The sequence below is a fragment of the Rhipicephalus sanguineus genome, chromosome 1, assembly GCF_013339695.2.
Source record: "Rhipicephalus sanguineus isolate Rsan-2018 chromosome 1, BIME_Rsan_1.4, whole genome shotgun sequence".
In the NCBI taxonomy this organism is placed as follows: Eukaryota; Metazoa; Arthropoda; class Arachnida; order Ixodida; family Ixodidae; genus Rhipicephalus; species Rhipicephalus sanguineus.
The window spans coordinates 205,563,147-205,580,742 of NC_051176.1; the positions used below are offsets into that span (position 1 = coordinate 205,563,147).

General features: G+C 43.2%; 1 protein-coding gene across 1 annotated transcript in view; it reads left to right on the forward strand.

Annotated features, from left to right (window-relative positions):
- Positions 1-4,976: 4,976 nt before the first annotated feature.
- The window catches only part of LOC119406104 (stress-activated protein kinase JNK), a 54,007-nt gene continuing 41,387 nt past the window's right edge, over positions 4,977-17,596 (forward strand). Inside the window, exons 1-3 of the mRNA XM_037672955.1 lie at positions 4,977-5,168; positions 14,918-15,113; positions 15,583-15,712. Of these exons, the coding sequence (XP_037528883.1) occupies positions 14,998-15,113; positions 15,583-15,712 (246 nt within the window). The 5' untranslated portion in view covers positions 4,977-5,168; positions 14,918-14,997. The remainder of the gene's footprint in view (positions 5,169-14,917; positions 15,114-15,582; positions 15,713-17,596) is intronic.

Here is a 17,596-nt window from a genome sequence, read left to right on the forward strand (position 1 = left end):
ATGATTTACATGCCCCGCTCATGGTGGACTCGCGGCCATTTCGCACGTTTGATATACACCAAAATTGGTATTGTGCGATGTGACTGTATGACGAACATAAATGACAGGTCATAACATGCGAATTATGTTATGCATGTCATGTACGGTATGATTTACATGACACTGTTATGGTGCGCTTCCGGCCGTTTAGATAACTGGATATATACCGTGATGAACATAAATGACCGGTCATGCAGTGTATATACTAGAATATACGTTTCATTAGCATATGGTATATACCACATTGTGCACGCGTGCATGGCAAACATGCGATATATGGTGAACTAGATGTCATGGCATGAATGATTTCATTTGGCTCAAAAATAAACAAAGCGATGTATGCAGCTCTTTGCTGGCTGCTTCGCATTACATCGATCCCCACAGTGCGTGGGATCTGCCGGATTTTTCTTTCTTCCAAACGAATAGTATCGCCACTCCTTCATATCCAACTGCTGTGAGTTGATGAGTGTGCAGAAGTGTTGAGTATGTTAGTTGTATTCCCACTTTAGTCTCCGATTAGCCTGCTTCACAAGTTGCTTGTCATATGATAGCCTGCAGCGATCGCGGCGGCTTGTAACAAGTCAGTGGACTCAGCACATTGAGAAGCCCAGCCTTCAAGTTTGCCCTGTAACTTGATCTACCTCACCAGGGAGATGATCAGCGTTCACGGTATTTTGGTCTAAAAAGGCTGCCCACCTGCGAAGGATTGTGTCTGTTCCTAATAGTGTTTATTTCTCTATTTACCTCTCTGTCAGCAACGATGAGTTCACAGAGAGTTGTATACTCGCAAGAACAGCTCAACATCGTTATACTACAACTGAAAGCATCTGTCTGTTATACACATATGAATCCATCTTATCCCCCGCTGCTATAAGTAGCCGCTGCCAATTGTGATTGGTGGGCAGCCTTCTTGAATTACGTTCAGAATGAGACACTGTCTGGCTATTCAAAAAAAAAAAAAAATCATTATTGTTCAGCACAGTAATCCGCTGCTTTGTGCACACTTAATTTTAACGCCGCGAGTTTTTGCAGACTTGTGACGTCGCGTAACAAGGAGGCGATTTTATGGCACACCGAAACTTTTTGACGAATAGCGAAGAACCAATGTCGAACAATACGTCGTATTGAAAATAGTTTATTATTTTTTTACGTAGTCATACGGTGGATCACTTACGCGTCATTTGTTGCGTCATGTTACGAGCAGGTGCTGTGAGCATGACCCAGAAAATTTCGACCAATCATTAACAGCTAACGACCTATACGGAAGGAAACAATGCGAGACAGCTTAACGTTATAATCGCCCAAATTTTTTCAAAGAAAATTTGAGCTTACGCAGCTTACGTAGGCTATTTACTTGGAGTAGCCGGAGGGGAAAGAGCCACTTTATCGCTTTCCCGTTCACCCGTCTCCCAAGCTGGGAAAAGTAGGAGGGCAAGGAACGATACCTTGTATATAAATTCGTAGTCATTTACAATCTTGTAGTATACAGAACCAGCTCAGTGTGGTTTCTATAAATATTAATCGACTGAACTTGGTCTTCTTCTTTTAGAAAGATTTTATATTAGAGTGCTTTAACAGTAAAGAAATTGGCACTCGGCTTATTCTGAAGACTTATGCGAAGTACCTTGCTTTGTCAGTCGCATGTTTTGTTTAAGAAGTGAGAACTTAGGGTTCTAGAGTCCATAGCAGGCTCTTCATACTCACAGTATTTACAACGCCAAACTGAGACTGTGAAGATTGCAGGTGGAATGCTCAGATGAAGAACAGGTGGCTGTACTTTTTAAAGTAAAATTTCGAAATGTTATTAAACACTGCTGCGTTGTCGCGGTATAGAGCGGCCCAGCCTGCACAATCTCTTTGTGCAGATTCATCATTGATTTCAGACATCTCTATGAATAGAAAAAATCACGTCAAATTCAGAGCAAATGCGGTTCTCGCTCTATATATATAGGTATATATGGGGGTCATATTCCACGCCACCTGTCCCAATCAGGGCGCTCGACAAAAATCAGTTTCTCTAAACAAATCTGAAAAAATTACACACATATAGACATTAGTTCTACAGTGTATTCCTAAAATAATTTGAGCCGCAAAAACTTTTTGGGCATGTGAGCACCATTTAAACTTCACAAAATGTTGGAAAACCAGGTAAGAAAAAAAAATTCGCTATTAATCGACCGCTCCAGGCACTCTTTTAAAACTTGCTTTTTTTTGCGTTTTTAGAGCATCGTTATTTTATTATAGGACAGTTCCTTATAGTAGCTTTATATGTTTTACTCCTTAGAGCGTAGGTAAAATTGAGTAAATTCTCGTGTTTTCGGGAATTTTTTTACAAAAGACAGTTTTCGATCAAATGCATAAATTATTTTGATAAAACTCTCCTTAAACGTACTATCTCCGAATTTTTTCGTTTCTCCTGTGTACGGCGCTTAGGCTCTAAAATAAAATCCTCAACTTGTCAAAAACGCTACATTGGCCTAGATGTTGAGACGTCTGTAGCACCCTAAGGTGGTCCAAGAAAAAATAAGTGGAAAAGCGCATACGATCGAGAATCATAACTTCGTGCAGAGAAAGCTTAATCGAAGGAATTTTCGTTTTAGTTTAGAAAAAGATTTTTAAAAATTTAGTCCCACCATTGCATTGCTTTGCTGCGGGGGCAATACAAACCAACTGAATTTGCTGCATAAAAAAAAGAGGTAGTGTATTCGTAGCACACTGTTTTCAGTTCCTTTTGTTAGTACTTTATATTGTTTATTACATATCAAGGTGATAACAAACAGAGGTAAAAATATAACAATGCCACTGGCTTATATGCCACAATTCCCCCAATAATGAATTGCCTGTCATTTCTTGTCCTTGTTCCTTTGTGCCTCCAAATTTTTGATAGTGTATTACGGTTGTTGCGAACCGATTTTCACCCAGCGACGTTTGATACGAACGTACGCTACCGCCCAGGTACGAAGAGGTGCTGTACGCGCTGTCGCGGGAGGCGCGCCAAGCACGTGCGATCGTGCGATCGCGGGAACGCAAGCGTGGGCATGCGCGCCGCACCGCCAAATCGTCAGAATCACGGTGTAAGAAAAGCACTTTTCTTACGGTCAGAATAGCCTTCGGAGACGCGTCACGGCCTCCGAGATTGTGTGCGCTAATCTTTGAGGCTCTTATGTGCCTCCGTGTGCCTTCGCGTTTTGTATTACAGAGAACGTAAGCGCCATGCTTTTTTTTTCTAACATGTCGACGCGGGCTGCTGTCGTTGTACTGTGTCTACACGTGCCTGCTTCGAGCATCAGACATCCTATGAAAGGTGGACGAGGACCGAAAGAAGGCGAGGACGGTCTTGGTAGAAGGAGTCAGGCCTCACAACGTCAACATGCGTGACCGTTGAGGTCGCACTTGGGCGGGCACGGCCGTAAGTCTCCCAAAAAACATCCCCAACACTTCCGAAATAACAAAATCATAACACAGGACCGTGGTTTAGTAATTTTCTGCCCTTGATCCATCGCGTCAAAGGGCGTCTTTTGCTACTTTCGATGCAGTACTCCGGTGTCATGCAGAAAAGCATACTAATACTTGGAAGGGGCTACTGCTGTCGCTGGTCGCAACGCACCTGGTTCATTAATTAAATACGCGCGTACGGGCCGTATATTTACGAGTGCTGGTATGATTGCCGACATCAAAAAACTTGACTGACAATCATTCAGGGTTCCTGCTGACGTTGCTGCGGCCCTGAAAAACAATTAATGAAAATGTCCGCCAGCTTTCTTTTGTCGCATGCTAATTTTCCATGCTTTCTGGTGATACGAATTTCGGATGATACGAATATTTTTGGTGGTCCCGTGAGATTCGTATCACCGAGGTTTCACTGTATATATATATATATATATATATATATATATATATATATATATATATATATATATATATATATATATATATATATATATATATATATATGAATTCTTTCTATTCTGAACGAACAATCTTGTGATTTTGCCACACGCTTCCATTAATTTGGCACACCTGTAAAACAAAGAACCATGTTTGGAGGGCAGTTTCTAAAACCGCTCTGCATTGTGGAGAAACTTAAGAAGGGGAAAAAATATTAGAATGAGGACTGCAAAAATGCACAGAAGCGCACTGCAGCTGGCCAATAAATGTAATTTGCCTATACGTACGGCGGTTTACGCATGCTTAAATGGAATAATGGAATGCAGAACATGAGTAAAATGAATTGGCAGCAGCTTCTCCTTTGGTTGTAGCGCGGAGGCGCGGAAGCCCAGTGGAAGCTACGACCGGCGGTGCTAGCAGACTAGCAGTGCTAACACAGTGGCGCCTTCTGTTGGGGTTTTCACAAATTATAACAGCGGCGCGTTCTTGCACGCAGTTTGCGCAGTCACGAGCGTTTCATAAAAAAAAAAAATAATTCTGAGCTGGCAACTGTAAGTATATAGCTACTGCTACTACTGTTACTGATAGCGGTTCATAATAAGTAAGAAGGAACACTTCTCAGGGGAGAGCAGCATAGCGCGCATTCACAGTGGTAAGAAATATTACCACCATTTCATTAACGTCACCTTCATCTTTCAATTCATTTAACAGAGTTTCATGTCACGTACGTAAAGGCTCATGACTGATGCAGAACACAAGATGTTAATTCACTGCGGCGTAGGTTTAATGCATTGCAGTGGTATGCGACAACCGCGACGTGAAGAAAACATTTTTTTTTTTTTTTTTTGGAAACAGTATTAGTCGGCATTTGTGTGAGCGCGGAAAATAGTCTTAAGAGTGACGTGAGCTAATATCGGCAGCCGAATTAGAGGAACCCACAAATCAAACTGGCGCACTGTATCGACAGGAGCCATAAAAACTCGAAACCGAAACTAGCAATGGTATTGGTTGTTATTTTTGTTGAGTGCCGCTCCTCCGCATAACCGTGTGACGTCAAGCAAAAGTGCCTATGGCGCCATTGTGTTGTGTGGTTTCTGCGAAAATTTTGACAGAAACCTCTTTCGCGGGGCCAAGTGCAATAAGTATAAATTAGATTTTCCAGTAGGTATTCAAGCGGCGTCCATCGTACCTGACTGTACGGGCTGAAGTCTTTAGCCCGGACTCACGAGGATCACAACGAGGTATGCGGTCCGTACGGAATCGGATGCCGGAGCCAAAACACGGCACCGTCCCATTCAATGCGCCCGTGCAGTGTTTAGGCCTAGTGTGACGATGTTTCTGGGCTCGTCCGTAGAGAAATGCTCAAAGATACTGTCACCCGTGGTTAAGGCTAGATATTTTGAACTGGCCTAGGTATTTACGCTATTTGTTCGAAGCAGTTTAACCTATTTAAGCTAGCGTTGATATCTTCATTTCGCCTGATGTGATCGTGTTGGCTAGGCGCCGTAGTTGCGTGGTGTCACCGCGGGTCATGGTATCGTTGCCGGTGCGGTATTTGGCCTTTATATTAAGCCTAATATTCTGGTTTTTACCTTGTATTTGTTTATGTTCGTCCAATTCACCAATGTGTGGATAATCCTACGAGTTCCGCCTCAGCTTTAGACTTTGTTCTAGCGGTCGAGGCGCTACAAACTAACTTATTCGTGCCCATCAGTGCTGGTACCGTCGTTTCAACATGCATTCTTACAAGAGAAGGGGTAGTTTTTGTCTATTTCTGGAAATCTGCCTAGCAAGTTGCTTACGATTAATGGGGCCAGTGAACTGATCGCTTCACCTCTGACGACGTGAAACAGCCGTCCAATGTCATTGACTGTTGTTTTATGAGGAACGCGCTTGCGTTTCCTAGAATGGTTTTATATCTCCGCTCAGGTATATTTTGTTCATATAGAAGTGTTTTATTCCCACTATACCTGGTTGTCGTGTGTATGACGATGCGCTTGTACTATCTCTTCGTAGAATTGGAATGTATCTCCTCGCACTAGAAGTGTCTTTAAAGGTTCTACTGTATACTTCACTCATTGCCTTTGTATGTGTTGAGAACATAAGTGTGTATCAAGTAGCGGAATTCGAATGAAAGTAAGGTGCATTCCGTTATGGCCCAGCGTACGTGCTAAACATGCACGTACGATCTATTAACAGAAGCGCTCTTGTACGTGAGCAATTCCTGTATTGATCAGTAAAATTATTTGCTTTGAATAAAAGAGTATTTTTAATTGAAACAGAGCTTTTACATGCAGCACTAGAACGTGAAATAGGTGTATAACCACTATATTGGCCTGTGTGCCTACAGGTGCAGAGAAAACAGAAAAAAAAGACCTCGTTTTCTGCATTCTCTGTACAATGAGTTTCATGGCCAGGAGCCTTGTCACCAACTTGTGTTTCTTTGTCGTCTTGCCAAGAAGCCTTGTTCCTTAGTCATTGTTAGTTATTAAAGTAAATCTGTTGCACTCTTGATTTCTGATCAATATTATTGTTGCATATAATTATTAGTTTTGACAGCTATGTTGCAGTTCTGCAGCTGAGCACTGGGATAAGCAAATTAGTTTTGGTCATTGAAAGGTGTTTGGTCTCCCATCCCAGCCTTACCGTTTTACAGTGAAAGCTGTTATGAGATCATTTCACCGGCCGTTTTTGGCGCCGTAGTTGTCCGCCGCCGCCGGTGTCCGTAACCAGTATCGCTCGAAATAAGAAAAAAAAAACTAAATAAGAAAAAAATTCCAGGATGGAACGAGGTTCGAACCTGGACCCTCTGCGTGGGAGCTCAGTATTCAACCTCTGAGCCATGCCGGTGCTTGAAACTGCTTTGCAAAAAGGTCCTATACAGGCTTCATGTCGGGAAGGAACCACATTAGCATATGCAATATAGCGTGGTAGAAGAGTAAAATAAGCACCAAGCGTCGCGCAACGCGAATTCTGTAACCAGGCGTCACACAATGCGAATTGCGCAACGAGTAGGTTGTTGAATGCTTCCAACCCATTACAAAGGGATCTGCCATAATTCTTCGTCGTCATCAGGCACAGCATCAACAAAGTGCGCATAATGCCTTACATGCGTTTGGCAGGTACCACGGCTCTCCTTAGAATGACGAAAAATGGCACAGTGCCTGCTGCCTTACTTCTAAAAGATTACAATGATTTATAGCGTAGTGGGCTCCTCGCAAGTGCACTTGTATTGGTTGCCAAGGGAGCCCATAAGCGCATGATCCACTACCTCGGGGTCTCAGTAAAATTACAATGATTTATAGCGTTGTGGGTTCCTCGCAAGTGCACTTGTATTGGTTGCCAAGGAAGCCCATAAGCGCATGATCCATTTCCTCGGGGTCTCAGTAAAGTTAATCCCCCCCCCCGTCTCTCTCCCACGTCAACGTATGTTATACAGCATGACGGGAGATGGAAATAGCGACCGGGCATCACCCAATGCAAATTACATAGCTGGTGGGCGTTTAAAGATTCCAACCCATTACAAAGGGCTGAGCCACAATTCTTCCTCGTCGTCAGTCGTCGCGTCAACAAAGTGCACATAATGCCTTACAGACGCGTAGCTGGTGCCTCGCTTCTCCGCAGAATGATGAATAATTGCTTAGTAGGTGCTTCCCAACTTCACAAAAATTGTGATTTATGGCGTAGTGGGTACCTTTCTAGTGTACTTGTATTGTAGCCCCAAGAGAGCTTAACGGGCTCTAGGAACGCCGCTCTTGCAGCTTTCGCTGTGACTGTGCTGCGGGTTCAGCGCAGGCCTGGCGTTTTTTTGTTTTGTTGCTTTATATTGCCATTAGATGTTTTCATCTCTCTCTCTCTCTTTTCTGCTGGCACATGCAAATAGTCCGCCTTTAGCTATTAAAGGGACACTAAAGGCAAATGTTAAGTCGACGTTGATTGTTGCAATAGCGTTGCAGAAACCCCGTAGTGCTTGTTTCGTGGCAAGGAAATGCATATTTTGAAATAAAGTCATGTTTTAGTGGTCCACATCGCGTTAGTGCACTTCAAATCACCCGCCTGAAATCAGACTTTCATATGTCACTGCTGCCATGCCCAACGTTGCCCGCCTTTACTGCGTGGCCGCCGACACTAGTAGCAGCAGAGCGAAAGTAGCGGGACCCACAGCAGCAACAATGGCCATCGAAGCCATCGAAGCTTGCCGCAATCGCCGCAATGGACGTGGACGGAGAACTTGACGATACATTGGCTCGCGACGCTGGGCTCCGATTCAGCGACTTAAGGCCCGATGAATGCGGCATGCTGCTCAGGGCTCCTAGTGCCGACGTCGTTGCATGCGGTATTTTGTCGAACTTTCTGTCAGAGTGACTTTCACGAGCGCGCAAAACACACGCGGCAGTACACGATCCCGAAACTACCACTGAGACGCGACCGCGTGAGCGAAGCAGGGCGCCGGGCGAACCGCAGTTCGGCAAAAACGGAACCTTTGAACCATGCGCGCCGTTCCCCATGGCAACGCCACAGAGGTTTTTTTAATGACTCAAACGGAAACGAACAAATAGCATTTTATTACGTCTTTTGATGCACGCAAGGTTCTTTTTTTATTGCTTCTAGTTTGATTACTAGTGACTTATTGTGGGCAGACGCTCGTACGACATCCGGATCACTTCAAAAATGTCCCACTCGTGGCGCTCATCACGTGACACATTTAGCTTAATTTCTCGGTAAGTAGGGCAGTGCTGTTGATAATATTGCCGTTTAAGAAGTTGTCATACATTGAGCTTTCACTCTGACATAAATTGTTATTTGCCTTTAGTGTCCCTTTAAAATGGTTGAGCAGTAGTGTGGGATAGCGTTCCCGAGCATGGCATAATGGATTCGTTAATGATGCAAAAACTTGGCTTAGAGACTGATCTGTAAGGCCCACTTCAAAATTTCACACGTTATTTCATTCATAATCGTACTGTATGTTTATAGTGCTGCCAATATTTCCATACCGAGCATAGGTCACATAAACACCTGTGCTTAAATAAAATTTATTTAATAAACTGTTGGGGTAATTTTTATGTTTATGGAAAATTTTTATCTTAACACTGAGGTATCAGATGATGTGTTGCTAAAAAATATTGCAGTACGATTTAGTGCAAAAACCAAATACTGTGTTTTTTTCCCCAAGATGAGCCATCATTATGATTGTAATTTAGTAATGTTGATTAGTATGCTACTGTAGAGCACCTGGGCTCTGCCTTATATATTTAGTTGTCAATTTAATATTATAGTGCTTCTGTACTTTAATGCATTAGAACATGAATGCCCTTGTATGGGTTATGTTTGAAAACAATCAAAGAAGGTTATTAAAGAAATTGCGCGACGAAAACACAGACAGAAGACAAGTACAAACACAGCGCACACTTTCAACTGAATTTATTGTGCCACTGGATCTGCTTATATATTGCCACAGTATACGTCACACATGCGCGCAAATGGACGCGACGCGAAAAAGACCATGCATGCATAAAAAATGATTAAAACAAACAGTTACGTGTTAGAAGATCTTAGGAACACAAGCTCCTTATTGGTGAGGGCCAGTGATGGTGAGCTAACGCACAAATCACCTAATTTTATAATCGCCTCTGTCTCCGTCACTTCGCGAATTAGCTGTGTTCTGCCGCGTGAAACGATCGTACTTAGAGCAAACGAAGGGAGACAGCCTCAATCTCGACAGTGGATCGCCAAAAAACCACTGGTGCCATTTTTGACATTGTTGTGGTGTTCATGTAGCTGTTCATTGAGGCATCGCCCGGTTTGCCCAATGTACTGCTTCCCACACGAAAGAGGGAGGCAGTACACCACATGTCCGGCACACTCAACAAACTTGCTCCGGTGCCGCTTAGTGCACTTCTCTGGCGGGACGGCATTTGGATCCGTGAGCCTGCATAGCTTCAAATGCCGTCAAACCTGCATCCAAATGCCGTCCCGCCAGAGAAGTTGGGGAATTTCTTTATGTGGTAGAGGTCTACCTCTGCTTGAAAGATGAGACATTTCTGTTTGAGGGGGTACAAAATCACTGTCCTGGCTATCACCATTCAGTGTCGCATATGGTGGAAACTTAAGAACATTGGTGTATCCACCTAAGAGGGTGCAAAGGGATTACATTTTCTTTCAGACGTTCACTTTTCAACATTCAGTGCCTCAATTTCAAAAAAGGTGGACATTAGTGAGCTTTAAAGAAATAGTTCCTTGCCACTGTGCATGGTCCCGAGTGCATACTGCTTCCATGGTTTCCCTGCTTCCGAGACAACTTTTGTTTCCGTAACAGTTTAGCTAACGCTCTATACTGAGGCTCACAAAAAAGTGGTCATTTCCTTTTTACTATTTTTTAGTTATTTCTCCTAGCAAGTACTTACCGCATTAAATATTGTATACCCAAAAACATAATCCTCATATTTTTATTCTATTTGCTTTGTTTCTATTGTGTCATTTTTAGCCACTCCCCTCTGTAAGGCCTTTGGTCTTGAGGTTATCTATAAATAAATACAGATATACAGCTAGTATTGCCTTAACTATGCACTTGGTAATCTGGTAAGGGGCTTTGTTGCACTTTAGCAAGAGTTTTAAACAAGTAACGCAGACACATTTTCTGAAGATTCATGAGCTATCAAAATTTTCTTCAGCAGTTCTAGTGGTATCGCAAGTGCTTGGAGCTGATGCAAGCAACCCTATACAAAAACATGTTTGTCTTGCTTTGCCGAGTGCAGGGGTGGTGCCAAGATTTTTCCCCTGGGGGTGCAGCTGCAATGATAGAGAACCTTCAGGGGGAAGGGGTGGCCCATGAAGAACTAGCTATAGCTATAAAATAGGATTTCTGGTGCTCCGGATGTGTGACAGGGGCTAGGTTAAAGTTCTAAGCTACACTCTCGTCCCCCTTTCTTGACAGTCTCTGTCCAGGGAATGGAAAGGGGCTGCTGGTTGGGGCACCTTAAAGGGACACTAAAGGCAAATATTAAGTCGACGTTGATTGTTGAAATAGTGGTCCAGACACCTCCTAGTGCTACTTTTGTGCCAAGGAAGTGCTTATCTTGAAATAAAATCGCGTTTTAGTGGTCCGCATCGCGTTAGTGCACTTCCAAGTCACCTGCATGAAAGCGGTCCTACTCGCGTCACTGTTGCCGTGCCCAACATTGCCCGCCTTTACTGCACGTCGGTGTGCACTGGTGGCATGCACCATTCAGGCATCCGGCAACATCACATGTATGCGGCATTTTGTCAAACTTTCTGTCACAGCGACTTTCACGAGCGCGCAAAACACACGAGGCAGTACGCGATACCAAAACTACGTCTGACGGGACCGCGTGAACGAAGCAATTAAAGAGGTAGATTCCAATATTACCGCAGCTCCACAGAAGTATAATATAAAACTGTTGCTTCATGCTGCCACCATTTCCGAGGGTTGAAAGGTTTTAGGTGATTCCGGAAGCCTTGAATTGTCTTTGCCTGTCTTCTGTACATAACTCCTCACACATATCAACGTTGCTTTCTGCAGCCTTCACAAAATAGCTATCCAGTGGGTTCCTTTCCGCAAAAATATTTTTTGTCGTATAATTGTTATGGATACCTGCAGTTGGTTCCCTTAAATTTTCTCATTATAAGTTATCCTCAGAACACATTAAACATAAGGAAAAGAAGGCCCAAATAGGTTTCATGATGTTAACTAGGGTAACAACAGAGCTATTGCCTTTAAATATGAATATTTTTATTTGGTGTGTGTAATAATATTTAAAATGACATTGAAATGTTCTTTCAAATTGAAGCACTTACTGTGACATTTTCATTTCTTCGTATTCTAAATATTTGATTACAGCCAAATTAGGATGCTACTATGATTATGGGAGTCTGCCTACTAAAAGGAAGACCCATGCATGGAATGGCTGTCTACTTCCTCTTCTGACCAGCTTAGCTTAACGTTTCCTCCATTTAATTTTAAACTGAATTGACCCATTGCTATTGTGTACAAATGCTCCCAAATTCTCCACTTAAGTGCCATTGCTTCTAAGGTTTTGTGGATGCTGCATTTAGCTTTACAAAAAATTGTTCTGTTGGTGAAAATGTTGTAAGATTTAAAAATATGGGGAAGGGGGGGTGCAATATAACAAGAAATGTGTATGATGAAAACAGTGTCATGGGGAGTCATATCTGCCTTCCAGGAGAGCATGAGGATTCTTCCTTCTTGTTGCCCTCCCCACACATTTAAGCACAACCCATTTTACTCTGAATAACTCATCTTAAGCTAGTTGGTTGATCATAACAATTCAAAAACAGCACACACTTTACGAGGACGGATACAGGACACAGGCGCTGATTAAAAACTGTGGTTGGGCAGCAAGACCAGACTTCATCCGATGTAGCCTGTCACAGTGGCCCGGCAAGCACGGTGACACCATATTTGTATCACTTTTCAGCACTGCACTTGGTGTTTGTATTTACTATGTGGAACTCTTGCCTTTCCAGATGCATCTCTTGTGCACTATGAGTTGTTGCTCAGTTGGACGTTCAAACTGAAACACGGCTGGTTTCCAGCCATTCTGATTAGCAAAAGGGAGTGTGATTTTTTCTGTGTTACAGCTTTCCAGTCTTGTGCCAGTCACCAACCTCATTTGTGCTAGGGCTACTGTGCCGTGTGAAAGTATGGTGAAACTTATAACAATGTGCTATATATTCGTGTTGCAGCTGTACCTTGGTAGCTTTTGCGGGTGAACACTCCAACTCATTCTTGATTTTTTTTTTTCTTGCCGGTGGATTCATACATGGGGGGGGGGGGGGGGGGCTCGCACGTGCTTATAAAGAGAGTGAGAGATCATGTGAATGCAGGCATCACTCGTGCACCCACCATGCAGGTGGTGTAAATATGGTGACATCAGTGGGGTGAGAGGTCACTGATGTCATTGCCACACCATTGGTTCCTGACCATGCCTATCAGCCAAACTCTCAATATGTGTGGTTCTTTTGGTATGGCACCTGCACCACTTTCTTGTGGCAGTGCTAGACGTATCTTCTAGCACATGAGAAGATATAGACATATCTTCTCATGTGCTTTTTATAGCAAACCAGATGAATACTTGCTTTGAGATTTATTCAGGAAAATTCCTGAGGTGGGACCTTGAAGCTATATACATATATATATATATATTATAATCTATCCCACTCTCCCTAGGCTTTTGTTATTGTTTCTACATACATGTAAATGTTCACAGATCTGCATGTGGCAATTTTATAAGAAGCTCATTTGGCAGATTGTGAATCCCAATAGCATGGTGGAAATTGGTGGGGTTGTAATGCTGTTATCATAGTCTGTTCTTGCACAGGAAGCTTTATTTTGCTGCTGGTAACCTCCAGAAATTCTTAGATGTTTTGGCTCTGCACTGTAATGATTAAGCTGGGGCATTCTACCATTACATTTGTATGGATTTGCCTCATAGAGGCGAGGGTCCGTAGTGTGGCAAGTGACCTACTTACGTGATCATTTAGCATGAATACATTCATGCCTTTTTCTATAAACATTCACCAAAGGTCCTTTGACGTGGTCTTGACCAAATTTTTTTTCTCGGGTCCTGGGAGTGAAAAGCAAAAAGGAAGTGCGACAGGTCTGGTGAATGGTAGTCTTCGAAGTTGTTGTCCTTGGTTGCTTGGGGTAATATTGTATTGCAAAAATACAAGGACACAAGAAAGGCACATGAACTAGTAGTAGCTTCATGTCTGTGTGTTAATGTGCGTTGTACAATTTCTTTGCAACGCAGTAATATTCCAAGCCCTCATAGCAACACACGGGTTGCCTGGGTTTATGGGAGTGGAAATACTTTTGCATACTAAATCCTCCTTTTTTTTTTAAAGCTGTCATCTTCATAATGCACAAGTACATGCTTTCAGGTGTACATGATATAGTGACAAATGTAGCATTGAGCATGGTTTATCTGCCAGGGATCATTAAATGTATTTTTTTCTAAGATGAGCAGTGCACTTATGAAAAAAAAATAAGAAACTAGTTTAAATCAAGGTGTAGCTCTAGTAATGCAAGTACTGGCGTAGATTCAACTGCCAGATATGAAGTTTTACCACAAGGCTCAAAGGACGTCCCATATGAGAGGTGCTCTGACCCTTGGATCTCCCCCACCCCATCCCCAGTTTTAGTGCGGAATTGTAAATCGAGTGTGTATTTATTTGGTCCACGGACTTGCCTTTCCATTTATTGCTCTGAGAAAGCATTTTGTTTTTAATTTATGTGAAAAATTGTGTTGTTAAATTACAAGTTCCTGCTTGGCTCAGTGACTGCAGTATTTTGCTTCAGAGAGCATGGTCGTAGGTTCCAGGCCTGGCCACAGCAGCTGAAAGCAAAAATGCAGACATGCCCATGTACATCAGAGAACCCCAGATGGTCAAATTTAATTCAGAGCCCTCTACCACAGCTTCCATCAGTATGCACTGGGCTGTTTCAGTACATTGAGCACCACAGTTTTAGTAAATTTCAAAGCAAGTTTTAATGGTATATCATGTAGGCTTCTAAGTATAGTTATGGTGGTATGTCCAAGTACTAAGATAAAAGAAAAGGTACTTCTATCCTAAAAAGGGCGTTATCTTTTACCTATGTTAATATTCTGTTTTAAAGTACTGAACTGCTTCGTGGTCTTTTGACTAAGATCAAAGTGTACACTGTTTCAAAGTGCCTTGCCTTGTTGTGGTATTTGAGGACATGAATGGCATCTTGTGTGCTTTATTTCTTAGTTATTATTTCTTTTGTACGCTTGCCAAAAATGCACTAATGTCCACTATTCAATGAAGTTCTTGGAGCCCATGTTTTACATTCGTCATATTTAATTAGAATGCTTCACATTCATGTGCTCCTGCTTATTTTCAATAAAAAGGGGTTCTGTCACATCCATTTGCTTTGTTTGCAATGTAACCAATGTGGACAAATGCTTTTCTTAAATTTCTTTTGCAGGGCAACCTCCCTGGGTTGTTGTCATGGCGCTGGGTTGGTGGCGGTAGGAGACATTGTGCTCTGGCTGCCATCGGTGCGCCATGTCCAAGCACTCGAGCCTGTTTTACACTTTTGAGGTGGTTGACACAAAGTTTACCATTCTGCGGAGGTATCAGAACCTCAAGTCCATTGGCTCTGGCGCCCAAGGCATAGTCTGGTGAGCCTTTGTTGAATGCCTTAAGGGATTTCAGAGCACCATATTGTGTACTCATGCTACTTGAATGCCAGTTTATGCTCATTTGCTGCACATGTGTAGGTGTCAAAGGACACCTATGCATTTGCAAGTGTGTTGGTGTCTAATAGCAGTGGAGTGCATGGAACTAATTGGTATAAAAGCCCAAGCTTGATCACCTGTGTATGCAGTTTGTGTCAGTGAGGGCAAGAAGGAATTTGTGGAAATTTTTATCGCTGTAAGCTTGTTAGTAGTTCGTTAAATGAAGTGTTGAATGGCCGTAATATTTCTCAACCTGTTGGTGAATCATTACTACTAAAGTGGTAAGTTCCTTTACCTCCCTAGGTGTCTGCAGTCTAAAAATGATTAATCAGTTTTTAATGTCACTTCTGCATTGCCATTATTAAAAAAAATTGTCTTTTCAGTTATTGTAGATTCAATGTTTTTATTCCAGTGCGGCCTATGACTCGGTGACTGGTCAAAATGTGGCCATCAAGAAGCTCAGCCGTCCTTTTCAGAATGTGACCCATGCCAAGCGGGCATATCGGGAGTTCAAGCTTATGAAGCTGGTCAATCACAAAAACGTGAGCATTCTCTCATTTTTCTTTATCTGAAATACTGATATAAGCAAAAATGTTTGTATTAGTTACATCATTGCAGCCTCGGTAGGCAAAACTGGTGTACAGTTGAAACTCAGTTGAACGAATTGATGACCACACTCGAATTATTTTCTTAAATCGGGAAGCTTGTAAAATTGTTTAAGGGATTTTTCGACCCTTTGAAATCTAAAATTGTAGCTACACCCTAAAGCTACCGCGGCATTGTATTTTCAGCACATACCTGCATACCTGCACATCTGAAAAGTCTGCGAAGGTGGCTTGTTTATGGAGCCTCCCATATCCGGGCGATGTAGGCCAGTTAGACAGTCCCATACCTGCCAACTCTCACGAATTGTCCGGGAAACTCCCGAATTTGGACCTAATCTCCCGATTGTACGAATGTCATCTCGAATCTCCCGAAAAGTGGCCACCACAGCAGAGGCGTTTTTTTTTTCTCTTTTTTTTTTAAACCATGCACGTACGTCAGCCTTTCCTGCTGTGGCGGTGCTGCGGAAGAGCACTCGCCACCACACTTCTATTTCATTGTAACCATACCGTAGAGTACCGCTGAGTACATTCTAGGCACTGCGCATCTGGGCGAAGGCTGGTCTGCTGGCCTTGAGAAGCGCTCGCCACCGTACCGAAAGAAGGCGAGGGAAAAGGTACAGTCTCAACAGAAAAAGATTGCCAAAAGTGCACGGGGGCCGGAGCCGCGGCACTTCACGGGCGCTCCGGTAACGAGACTGTTGAGCACATTCCATTTTTCAAAGGAGGGGTGACCGGCAGACCGGTGGTAAGTAAGCGGCCCCCATTGTGCTTTGCACTCTGGATATCGGTGTGCTTGGGAGAAACAGCGCCACGTGTCGCAATCTTCCCGCTCGGGCCACCGTTCAATTCTTTTGCGGCAATCGTTTCCGTTCAGCCTAGCCAGAACTTTTGCGTCTCCATCTTGGCCCCCGCATTTTGTACGCTACACCGTCTGCTGTGGGGGTTGCGTGTTTTCAGAGTTCAGTTAGAAGGTCGATGGCAGCGTCAAAATCAAAGTTCTTGCAAGTGTTTCTGGACTCGTATACAGCTGGGTTTCCGTGCTTTGTGAGTTCGCGGAAAGGTGACAAGTACGGATTCTGTACCACGTGCGCCTGTGAATTGCCTTGGTGCCTTCGTAGGTAAAGAAGTTTGGTTCAAGCAGCTCAAAACAAACATCCTTATTCCTTTCTGATGTCAGTCTCCTCCAGTCTCAGTAATTTCCACTATGCTAAAAGACCCCCCCCCCCCCTTCCCCGCCGCTGCGGTCTCCAGAATTTTCACGCTGTGAGGGTTGGCAGGTATGCAGTCCCATGAAGCTATCACAGGCTGCCGATATTCAAAGATGGGGAGAAAAAATGCAGTAATTGTGCGAGTAGGCCAAGCAAGAAAGTTGCAAGGAAACAGTCGCTGCCATCTTTCGCAAAAGCCATGAAATAATGAAAGCAACCATCGTAATTTTCTTGTGGGAACATTTACAGGAACAATAAACCACTGCCGCCCCTAGCGTCATCTGGTACTTAAGAGCATTATTGGCTTTCAAGTCCATTGTTCCGTGCATGGGCATGGCGTGCAGCCCCATAAAAATGAAACTAGGGTCGTGACTAGCACAGCTAAGATGTCTTACTGCAATAGCACTAGAGCGGAATAGCACTAGTACTAGAGCACACACGCGGACGAAAAACCCACCTGTTTCAGAATTACAACGAAATCACCGCATTTTTACTCGTTTATTTCTAAAAGAACTTCATTAAATTGGGTTTCGTTAGATCGAGTTTCTGTATCACATGGTCTTTGCCATAGGTGTGTGCGTGTGTGGGGAGATGGGGGCAAGCCCTTCTTGAG